We start from the raw sequence: 12,093 nt of genomic DNA, 5'->3' as shown, positions 1-12,093 counted from the left end.
ATAAAGTTCATCATCCTTATCATGTTCATTTTCCATGCTAGCATGGTTTGAACACATTGCCATGGCCTGACTGAGATCATATTTGGAGTTATTGTCCTCCTACATAGGCTGGAGAACAATGTCCCACTCTTAAGTTCCAGTATTAACATGGTTTCAATAGCTGGATGCTTTCTTAACACAAGCCACTTTTTAGAATGAACATACCCAATATGTTCTATTGTGACGCCAGTGCTAGAGAGGCTACCATGTCCTTGACACATACAAATGAGTTCTCTCTACTGTACGTTGTCTCTATTTGATGGCCTGTCATTTTAGTGTATAGGCTGCATTTTATCATTTTATTAACCCTAGAGAGGTTGCCTCATTTCCTCCAAGTACTCACTACTCTTAATCTCTATTCTTTTAAAGGCAAATAAGAGCAACAGTGTAAAGAGGGAGGGAGAATTGACCTGGAGTGCGAAAAAGAAGAGTGTATGAGTATGAGTGTGGTGGAGAAAACAGATTTTAGAAAGGATGGGGGAGGGTAATGGAAGAGACAGTGACAGTTACATGTTGGTTGTAGGAGGTTGAATAAAAAACATGATAAGCCACATACATGACGAGATGGTAATAAACATGTGTTGCAGTAAGAGAAAACATGTGATGGATAAAAACAGAGATGGATAACATTGGTTTCAAATTCTGGAACAAGGCCAGCATTTCAGAAGAAGGAGTAAGTCAATTAAATCGACCCTAGTGCTTAATTGGCACTTATTTCATCAACCCCGAAAGGATAAAAGGTAAAGTCAATCTCAGTGCATTTTGAACACAGAACATAGACAGACAAAATGCTGCTAAGCAGTTTACCCAGCATGCTAATGATTTTGCCAACTCTCCACCTTAGCAATGGGTATTATTAAGAGTGGTAAATATCAACTAAGAGTCACAGGATGGGGGGAGAGAATGATAGTAAATTTAACCCTGGGAGGATCCAAACAAAATCACTTCATAAAAATGAAAGAACTCCAAGAGAGGGAACATGAAATTTCATAAACCTCAAATACTAATATTTCCATTAATCTCAAATTTATCTAAACTTACAGTGAGCTAAAGAATTTATGGATCCTAAGGGAATAAAAACAGTAACAAAAACAACTCACCAATACAAGAACAAATATACACATTGTAGGTATAATCAAATTTCACATATGCCATATAATAAAAGTGGCGTACACAAAATGATAACAGTCCAATGAATAGTGCTGATAAGACTATATAGTGCTGAGTTCCAACAACCCTGAAATTAAAAAAAATATTTATTTTTGAGAAAAACCTTTCCAAAATTTCTATATTATAAACATTTTTTTTTTTTACAAAAATAGGTGTATACTTATGATTTTTCACACAAATTTACTTGTAATATAATTCTAAATGCTAGTATTACGTTAGGTTAGAAGCCCCTTGAATAAAAAAAGATGGAAAGCTGCCCATGGCACTGAACCCACACACCTTGTGTAACCCAGATCATACTTTTTCACATTTTTTTCGTAAAAAATACCTTCCTGATTACCTTCTTCGTAATCCCAAAAACATTGTGATCATTGGTCCAACTGTTTGACCATGAAAAGGGAACAGATAGACATGGACATAACGCCCATTATAGTAAGATTAAAGACTTAATAATTGTGAAGTAAAATAAAAGTAAAGGTCAATATGAGGAGATGTGGTACCCAATTAGTTACTTCAGAAGAGCAGATGCCCTTATAAGTTGTAACAGAATGAGGAAACAGTGCGATTGTATTTAGTTGGTGTGTGTACCAGTCATTCAGATGGATTTCTTTGGGATGAGATCTAGGATAATTGTGTATGTTCAACTATCTCTCATCCTACATCAAGGCTATCTACCTCTCTTCACCTCTCTCCAAAGTCATCATTCTTGGCGACTTCAATCCAAACTCTTGCCACAATGCTGCTAAGGTGCAGAAGTCAAATCTTTTACAATCCTGAAATCTCTTACAACAATTAGTATCATTACTCTGATCAAAACATTGTCATGCATCATACGCTTGCAGCACATTGATGACGCTACAACAAAAGTCTTCCCAATTAAGCGCAAGTTCTCCAGTTGCCTTGCCATCCTTGTCCAACCAGTTTTTGATATTGTCCATCCATTACATTCTTTGCCTGCCTCTTGATTTACTGCTCTCTACTCCTCCATGATGTTTTCCAAACCTCTGCTTCTTTGAATATGACCATAATAGACGAGTTTTATTTTTTCTTAATGTTCAGGAGTTGCTGTCTTTCACCCATTTGTTGTTACAGCCATTCATTTGTCCAATGATCCTTGTAAGAGACTCGTAACATCTCCTCTACACCAACAATTCACACACATCGATTATGTTCTCTTCAGATTTGTTAAAAGGGCATGCTTCACAACCATAAATGCCTATTGGCCAAATGGGTGTTTGCTCTAGCCTTGTTTTAATTTAGGACACTTTTGCTGGTCCAAATGTTAAGCTTTTCCATGGATATTCTGGCCATAGCTTAGTCACCTATACACTCCTCACTCTCTCTCTCTCTCTCTCTCTCTACTTGATGCCACAGTTATCAACCCATGCAATGACATCACTTTTCATTCCTCCTGAACCTTCCATGCACTTACAACATATACACTTTACACTAAACTCGTACCACCTCCAAGAAGAGCAGAATAATCTAGTCTCTTTAAACAACACAAATGATATTTAAATAAGTAGTGTCTAGCATAAAGTATGTGATTGTTCATGTGGATGACTATGGAAAGATTATCAATGAGTGAAGAATGATTCCTAGATGTGGCAGTAAACAGATTAATGTATGACAAGAAAATTATAATCTCAATAATAGATGATTGAAGAGTGGGTAGGTAATTTTATTTGTAGGTTCTCATGCCAAGTATGTTGAAAGGATTGTTGATGTTACTAGCAACAAGTATAACTTTGGTTAAAGTTCATCAGAGTGACAAACCTAATGTTTGAATGTTGGAATTGATGCCGCTTAACATCAGGTCACCCCACAATCCAGTAAACCTAAATTAAAGATCGTCCAACCATGACCATCGCTCTTTTAATTCAAACAATATTTTGAGGACTATTTTGTGTATATCCTTCCAGTAAGGAGTGTTTTGGAGGAGAAATGTTTATTATTTCTAGCAGGACAAGTAACCATGCATAGACTAATTAACCTACTTAAAAGTAAGTTACTTGTAAGTAAGAATGGAACTGTGCAGAGAATAGAGTTGTCAGGATTAGCTGTATTATTTCTTACTGATGCTCCAGGAAGATGACGATGTTTATTGGTTTAATGGCATAGATATATGTAAAGACACACAGAATCTAAATTCCTTTCTAAACAGGTTTGTTGTTTTGTGAAAGTTTATCAGAAAAGAAAAGCACATCATTTGTTTCACCGCACCACTGTTTGTGTAACCGTATCAATATTGTATTGCTTTTTAAGGCTGCTGAACTGCTCAATTGTAACTTTCATTTCTTTCATTGTGAAAGTTTGTTTGTTTCTTTTTTTTTTTTCCTAAGTCTTTTCTCTGCAATTTAGAATCTGCTCTTTTCATGCATAAATTTTTCTAGAACTCACTCTTTTGATGCAGTATTGCCTTTGCAAATATATATGTCCTTGATTTCATTGTGCTTCCTTTTCAGAAATTCGTTTATGATTTTTTTTTTTTTTTTTTTTTTTTTTTTTTTTAAATATCACTTACTTTTAACTAAGCTAAGGCAAGTTCTTTGCTATCTGATGTATGAAAACATTGAGTTTTACTTCTTTAGGACCAGTTCTGCTCTCCAAACTAAGTGGAAAGCTTTCTTATCAGTCAGTGAAGAAGAGAGTCAACACAATTAAGAAAATTGTTAATAGTGAAGAGAGTGACGGAAGAGATAGTGTTGAGGGTCAAAAAGGAGCAGGGGAGGGAGAACAAAATAATGTCAGGGTTGAGTGAGAAAGAGTATGGGCAAGAGGAGTGCATGAAAGAGAGAAAGAAAATGTTCAGTGGGAGTAAGAAAGGTGGGGGTGTTGTGGACCAGAGGAAGGGAGATAAGAGAAGGTGAGGCTGTGAAGAGAGGACAGCAAGAGGCAGGAGCGTATGATACAGGAAGGGAGTGAGAGAACAGACAATAAATGCAACAAGAGCATCCCAGCCTTCAGTACTAATGATTCTAGTGTTCTCTCTGCAATGTTTCCTGAGAGTGCAAGTTTTCTCCAGCACAGCATGTTGATAACTGTCACAGTTCCTTGTCATCTCTTTTTGTGAAGTTCAGCATCTTGAAATTGTTTTTCATCTGTTCATCCCATGTCTCTCTTGGTCTTCCCCTTCAATAGGCACCATCCGCTCGGAGTGCTCAGTCCCTTTTTATGCAGCTGTCAACATTCATACATACAGCATACCCATAACAACATCATCTTTTCTCTTGCCATTTAAATCCACTTCGTCTTATTCACAGCTTTTTTTTCAGGTCATCTGTATGCCATCATTTATCCAGCAAAGTATGTTCACTTTCTTTTTAGTTTTCAAAAATCTGCTGTATTCAAGGCCCATATAATATCACACTTTCGAAGATCAGTGGGATAAAAAATCCTTTACTTGAAAAACAGGTAACAGCTAATAAGAAGAAGAGCTCTCAGCTGTAAAATACCACATCAAAATAGTCCTATCTAACCCATGCTAGCATGGAAAAATGGACATTACAATGAATAAATGAAACTAACACATTATATTTATTTATGTATGTAACAAAACACTTAGGTCAAAATTGGCAAGTTAGTATTATACCCAAGTACAGAAAAAGTTGAAAGAATAAAATTAGTGACTTTGAAAAAGAAAATGTGGAGGCAGAATTATATTGAAGATTACATCATACTTCAATAAATATGGTATATATTCTTGAAGACAGATCTTCTTTCTGACAAAAAATCATGGACACATAGACTGGTCTATAATCTTATAAAGGTTAATCACAGGTCTTAAAAGGCAGATTTCCTTATCTAACAAGATGCTTTCCTTTTATTCCTCTACTTGAAGTGATCAATAATTTTATAGAAAATATATAACCAATTGACTGAAACCCAGACAACAGTAGATCAATAAACTGGATAATAAAATGCATTTAGTCAGTCAACTGAGAGTGATAATGGTAAACTATAATAAATTGCTTAAAAGTTTTTGTCTCTATGATGTCTCATTTGACATGACTTTCTACTTGATTTATTTAAGTAAATGCAATAAAATATTCTGAACTATATAAATTTCTGGGTTGCTTTTTTTTTTCTTTTAGTAGACTTCTCCATAACTGTTTCTGTTCTTAGTTGCAACTGTTTCATATAGTAATATATTTTATTCAGATACAAACTTCTGAATAAAATAACAAAGAATATCCAGTGCAAGCTGACCATTCACCAACCATGAGATTACAAATACAAACAAATTGGTACTTACCGACAGAAGAAGAGAAACAAGTTGAAAAGAATTAAAGAGAATGCACAGAAATAATCCATCATCTGAAAGAAAATACAAAAATATGAAATTAAGTTTATAACACTAAAACATATTCAAGAACAAACACTCAAAACATTTCATGATAAAATATTTCATTATTTGCTTTGCATGAACCAACTATTAGGTTGTCATACATGAAATGTCGTATTTGAAATGTAACAATAAAATGTTTCAGAAGTATTAGAGAACTGATTTATTTCATCAAAGTATGATCCATGTTCATTTATGACCTTTATCCACCGTTTCTCAAAGTCAGATATTCCATCTTTTAAAAAAATTTCATCTTTTGCTGTGATAAACTGTCCAAATGCTTCAGTTATCTCTTCCCTATTTAAGCTCATATGAAAAGCTCAGAATTCTTAAATAAGTGATAATCAGTAGGAGAGATATCAGAGGAATAGGGAGGATGTTGCAAAATCTTATAATTCAGGCTTTGCAACTTTTGGACCATAACTTGGGAAGTGTGAAGATATGCATTGTCGGGGAGCAAAATTGGGCCATCTCTATTCACTAGTCTGGGTTGCTTCTTTTTCAAATTCTCATGCATACAATCAATTACCTGGCAATATGATGTTACTGTTACCATTTTTCCTAGTTGCAAAAATGAATGATGAATGATGAATAATTTGCAGACCACCATACAGTGACCACTAACTTTTTAGAATGCAATGGTGGTTTTGGGTAGTGTTTAGGTGACTCTCTTGCATCTAATCACTGTTCTATTCCCCCTGCTGTTGTGAAAGAGTGTCCATTTCTCATCACATGTAATGATTCAATGCAAAAATGGTTCTTTTTCCAGTCGAGAAAGCAATAAGGAGCACACTTTGAGGTGCCTGTTTTTTTAAATCTCGTTTAGTTGATGTGGAACAAACCTATCCACTTTCTTGACTTTTACATTTTTTTTTTCAGGTGTTGAGAAACAGTTGTGCAAGATGTTTAGAGTTCTGATGAAAGTTTTTGGACCATTTTCAGATTTTATTCAACCAAAGCATTTAATTCATCATGCTGAGTAACTGATTTTGGCCTCCCCCTTGGTTCACTTTGAAGACTATCATCTCCTTAAACGAGATCTTTGGAACCATCTCTAAACAGTTCTGATGTCAACAAAAACATTACCATAGGCCTGCTTGATATTCCATAGAGCTTCTGCAGCAGAGTGACCCAGTCTGTACTCATACAAGAAAATCACTCAACATTGTTTGGTTATCATTTTCATAAGGTCTGTGGGTACCAATATTGTTTAGAAAGAAAAAGAGTTAAGGTTAAATGCAAGGGTGTACATAATTGAGTTTTTAAATGACTGAAATAACGAGTACCATAAAAACCCATATAATTTACGTAACTTTTTTTCGCAAAAACAAAATAAACTTCAGTGGGTGCATAAATTACATGAGTTGATTGTTTCCTGAATTTTTTTAGAAATAATTTTTTTGTTGAAAAATGACATACAAATGTAAACATTTGTAAGGGAAGTTGACTCATTTAATGTCAGAATAGGTTTTTACAGAAAAAATATAATGAAGTTTACTTTATTTATGCTGGATTATATAATGCTTACTTTTTCTGTATAAATTTACTAAAACCATTAAATGGTTAACTACTTTTTGAAGTTTGACATTCATGTTGGTAATCACGGTCTGGGTCATATTTTACATAGCTTAGAGTTTCTACCTATCACAATGAAGCCCAGCAATTTCTTTAAATAGATCAGTTTTTCTTCACCTAAGAAGTTTAGTTTGCGTTTGCCTCCACGAAGTTATTGCTCACTTTCTCCATGTTAGGACAATGAAATTCATCACCAGCCACATTGCAGCTACCAGCTCTTACTGCACCTAATGCCGATTACATCATAGTTCATCCTTGCGCATGTAAACTAAGTGAATATGACTTAGCGTTCCTACAGAAACCTTCATTTACCTTATATGATGTTTAATGTTGTTTCACATTCATGTTGAATTATGCAGCAATCTTATGTTCTCTTCATAGAACACTTGTAATGTATGTATTACCAGTTCTTTTGGTATAGTAGATTTTTGCTATTCTTGTTTATGTCTCCTCACAGATGTGTATATTCTAACAAGTTGCTTCTTAAGTTTTGCACCTCTCTTGTTCAATAAACACTGAGTTAAACTTACAAAGCTGTTTATTTTCTCCTTTCAATTTTAAATTTTATTTTAGCGGGTTACCAAACAATCAGTTTGGTCTCCTGGCTAAAACGGTAATGACAAATTTTAAAGTTTGCTTGACATTTTATAAGTGTGAAAGGGATTCAAATTTCGATATTCTGTATCAAAGATTCCAACAAGAATAAGCAAAAAATCAGAGCTTGAGACAAGAAGACACTTTCAACCAATCAGAATTCTGTTTCCATAATCAGTTTGATCGGTCACCTTCCTCTGTCGGTTGAGTAAAGTGTCATCCAAGCTGATGCTTATTGGGAATTAAACTTATTTTGCAACACTAGTGCATATTTATCAGCTTTGTTTTTGTTGATAAGAATTATCAACAACTTCTGTGATTGTGATTTGAGAAGACATAGAACAGTATGCTAAAGATCAGACATAATCTCTTGTGGGCAAGAAATGTAAAATAAAGTTTATTATAAACAACACAAATTACACAGGTGTGCGAATTACATGGGTTTTTACTGTAACTAAAAATGGGACATTTCGTGTGTGACAACCTAATAGATTCTAAAACAGTACTTTATATTTTAAAAATCAATTTTTTCTATTAGATAAACTAGCTATTCTGGCACCAATGACAACTCCATGGTATTCAGCCTGAAGCCATAATAAAAAAATTTAAATGGAGAATAAAGCTAATTCTAAAATCCATGTCAAATCTTTTGATGCAAAGCCACATGAGACCAACTCTCTTTCTGTGACACAAAGCTTGCTTTAAAGTATTCATAAGTAAAATTATGTTCCAAATACTAACTCAATAAAGATATTTCACTAAGTCCCTCCATATTCTTGATTATTTTCAAAATTAGCTGAAACATATAGACAGTGCATTTCATAGTCATGAAAAAACTAAACTCCAAAAACTTGAATCAGCCTTGCTGTACAGAACAGCTTTAATACAAAATGTATCAGATGCAAGCAAAGGTTCACAAATATCTTACTTGTTGATAAAACTGGCCAAAACAAGGGATGATGCAACTTGAGATGAGTATACAATTGTAACAAAAGAGACAATGAATAAAAGCAAAGGAAAGGGAAAATAAATCAAGAAACTCAATGTGAACATATGCCTTACATCAGTGTATCATTACAGAAACCAAAGTAACAACAACCTGAAGTCTCGGTACCCCCAACATACCAATGAAGGTCAAACAGACAAGATGGATATATATCAGTAGCAATGCAGATCAGTGTGCAAAGCAAAAATTGAGGTGGGGAGTTCCTTCCAGCTATCAGTAAATATACCAATAAACACTAGGTCAAAATAATCAAAACAGGTGCAAAACTTAAATACAATATTCAGTATCTAATTTGAAGTAACAACAAAGGCCTCAGTCAAAATATCAAGATTAATCTTGTAAGAATATAATGTAAGTAGGAAAATATTGACTAAAAAATACATTAAAATTTCAAGCTGCCTTTCACCAAAAATTGTATGAGTTCCATCCAGATGCAGTTTGTGTGTTTGTCAAGAGTAGGAATGTCAATAAGAAAAGCTCCAAAGAAGAAAAGAAAATCATCAGAGACAGCCCAGAGGACACCAAGAACACTATAAAAGAGAGCCAACCTTTGTCTTCTGTTATAATTCCATTCACATGTTACTGAAGCTCAGTATCTTATTTATATAAAACAGAAGGCTGATAGCTTAAGTTGACCTGTATTAAACTCGGAACTTAAAGGGACATAACTGCAAGCATTGTGGTGTCCAACATTCTGTTAATACACAGCTAAGATGAACTGATTAAGGACAGGACATGCCAATATTTTAATACAAAGAAGAAGCAGTGAGAGAAAATAATAAAATGTAAAGAAAAATAATTTTAAAAAAATTTACAAAGGAAATTAGAAGACAAAGTTGATAGAAAAAGGAAATAAGAGATGAAAAAAAAATGTTACAGCTGGAAGAAAGTAGCAATGGGACCACTTAATCAAAGTAAAGTATATGTACAAATATACTTATTTAGATACACAAAAGTATATCAGCACAAACGTAGACAGAAATAAGAACTGAATGAAGATAGGAGGAATAAATAAGTAAAGGAAACAGGTATGTAAATAAAAATTATAGACTGTATAGGTATAGCTACATCTATATATACCAACAAACACATATACATGTGTATACATGCATCTAGGCATACACACCATGTTTGCAGCACAAATAAGATTTGATAAATTAATTAATAGAAAAAATTACTGCTTGATGTTACTAGTAATCTTACTGGGGCATATGGTTAAGCATGCTTTTAATGCTAAAAGATTAATTAGGGCAATTTACCTCTATACACTAGACCTATTAAATATTCTCTCGCTACTTGTTTTAAATCTAAATTAGTATACAGCATAAACAAATCTTACACATGCATCATCCTAACTACTTTCATATCCCTTAGTATTCCCCCAAAATCCTATGCTAGGCCTAATGCTCCACAATAAATTAACACTGGTGTTTCTGTATATGGCTTTACAATATCCAACAAAAAACTACTCTAATAACACTTAGTGCTTTGTTAACTAAAATTGCTTTCTATTTGTACATTTCTTTGTTCCATCTACAAATCAACTTTTATAAGACACCTTATATGGTGTTCAGTTTCCATCATTCAATAACACTCCATCAAAATAACAACAATTTTTTTTATGTCTGGTCATTAAGTGTTATTTCCTATTTGCCTCTATCAGGAAATCAAAGGAAATGACTACTATTCCCTTCAAACTTTGCTTTTATGATTTGGACATCAATGTTTTGAAACTCACCTATTCTCCATTACATTTAAGACAAATTCGGTGCAGAGTTGCTGAAGCAAAAATATTGTTATAGCAAATATTCTGCTCAATACCACAGATTTGCTTGTCAGCTACTTGACCTTAACCACTTGAGTACGTCCCTTATTGGCTGACAATATGTGCACCTCTAATCATGAGCAGGAGTAGTGGGGAGCATCATAGCCATGTGTTGAGAGGGATTTGAATAACAAAAGCAAAGTTGGAAGAAAATATTAGCCATTTTTCATACTTTCTAGAAGTAAGCAAATAGGAAAAACAGTTGCTACCCAAGGACAGAAATCATGTTATACAGTGTAATGAAGATGCAGTTATTTGATCAACTGAACATGCCCTTGAATTAACATGTCAATGGTTGAGCATACAAAAATAATAATGACACTTATGAAAAACAAAATAATAATAATAATAATAATAATAACAACAATAATCCTTTCTACAAAAGGCACAATGCCTAGAATTTGAGGGGGGATGGTTGGTTACATCGACCCCACTACTTGACTGGTACTTAATTTATTGATCCTGAAAGGATGAAAGGCAAAGTCGACCTCGGCAGGATTTGAACTCTGGACGTAGTGGCAGACGAAATACCACTAAGCACTTCGCCCAGCGTGCTAATGATTCTGCCAAACCCTAACAATCATACTACCTCTAATAATGAAAATGCTATTCTAGGGGTACAAACGGCATTGATGAGACACTGCTAATAGACTGGTCAGTAATAAATCACAAATATAATATGTAGTGATGAATTTATAAGTATTACAGGTCATGATGATAAAAATAATTACAATATTAATAATAGTAATTAACTAAGAATAATAAAACAAAATAGAAACAAATAAAGAATGAGAATAAGAACAGGAAAGAGAAGATAAAATAGTAACTGCACTAAGCAAAGGTGATAAGGAAAGAAGAGGGCAAGGTCCCGGTCATACTGGTAATAATAATGATAATCCTTTCTACTAAAGGAACAAAACCTGAAATTTTGTGGGAGGGGACTAGTTTATTACATCAACCACAGTGTTTCACTGGTACTTAATTTATTGACCCTGAAAGGATGAAAGGCAAAGTCAACCTTGGCAGAATTTGGACTCAGAACATAAAGACAGACAAAATACTGCTAAGCATTTCACCTGGCATGCTAACAATTCAGCCAGATCACCACATCATCGTTTAACATCCGTTTTCCATGCTAGCATGGGTTGAACGGTTTGACTGAGGTCTGGGAAGCCAGGAGGCTGCACCAGGCTCCAGTCTGATCTGGCAGTGTTTCTACAGCTGGATGCCCTTCCTAATGCCAACCACTCCGTGAGTGTAGTGGGTGCTTTATACATGCCACCGGCACAGGGGCCAGAAGAGGCTGGCAGCAGCCACGATCGGTTAGTGCTTTTTACGTGCCACCAGCATGGAAGCCAGTCAAGGTGGCATCAGCCATGTTCGGATGGTACTTTTTATGTGCCACTGGCACGGGTATCACAACTACAATTTCCATTTGATTTTTATTTTGATGTTCATGTACTTGACTCAATAGGTCTTCTCAAGCACAGCAGGTCACCCTACGATCCAAGGTAAGCCCAGTAGGTCGTCCTACGATCC

At 34.6% G+C, this 12,093-nt stretch overlaps 1 protein-coding gene across 6 annotated transcripts in view; it reads right to left on the bottom strand.

Annotated features, from left to right (window-relative positions):
• Positions 1–12,093, bottom strand: part of LOC106870209 (post-GPI attachment to proteins factor 3) — a 71,175-nt gene that overhangs the window by 5,391 nt on the left and 53,691 nt on the right. For all 6 annotated transcript variants that reach the window (XM_014916212.2, XM_052967209.1, XM_052967210.1 and 3 more), the window contains 2 exons: positions 5,465–5,526; positions 1,140–1,276 (listed from right to left, as the gene is read on the bottom strand). In XM_014916212.2, coding sequence (XP_014771698.1) covers positions 1,140–1,276; positions 5,465–5,526 — 199 coding nt within the window. The remainder of the gene's footprint in view (positions 1–1,139; positions 1,277–5,464; positions 5,527–12,093) is intronic.

This window comes from Octopus bimaculoides, chromosome 4 (genome assembly GCF_001194135.2).
Source record: "Octopus bimaculoides isolate UCB-OBI-ISO-001 chromosome 4, ASM119413v2, whole genome shotgun sequence".
Lineage (NCBI taxonomy): Eukaryota > Metazoa > Mollusca > Cephalopoda > Octopoda > Octopodidae > Octopus > Octopus bimaculoides.
This window is presented reverse-complemented; position numbering and strand designations above follow the sequence as displayed.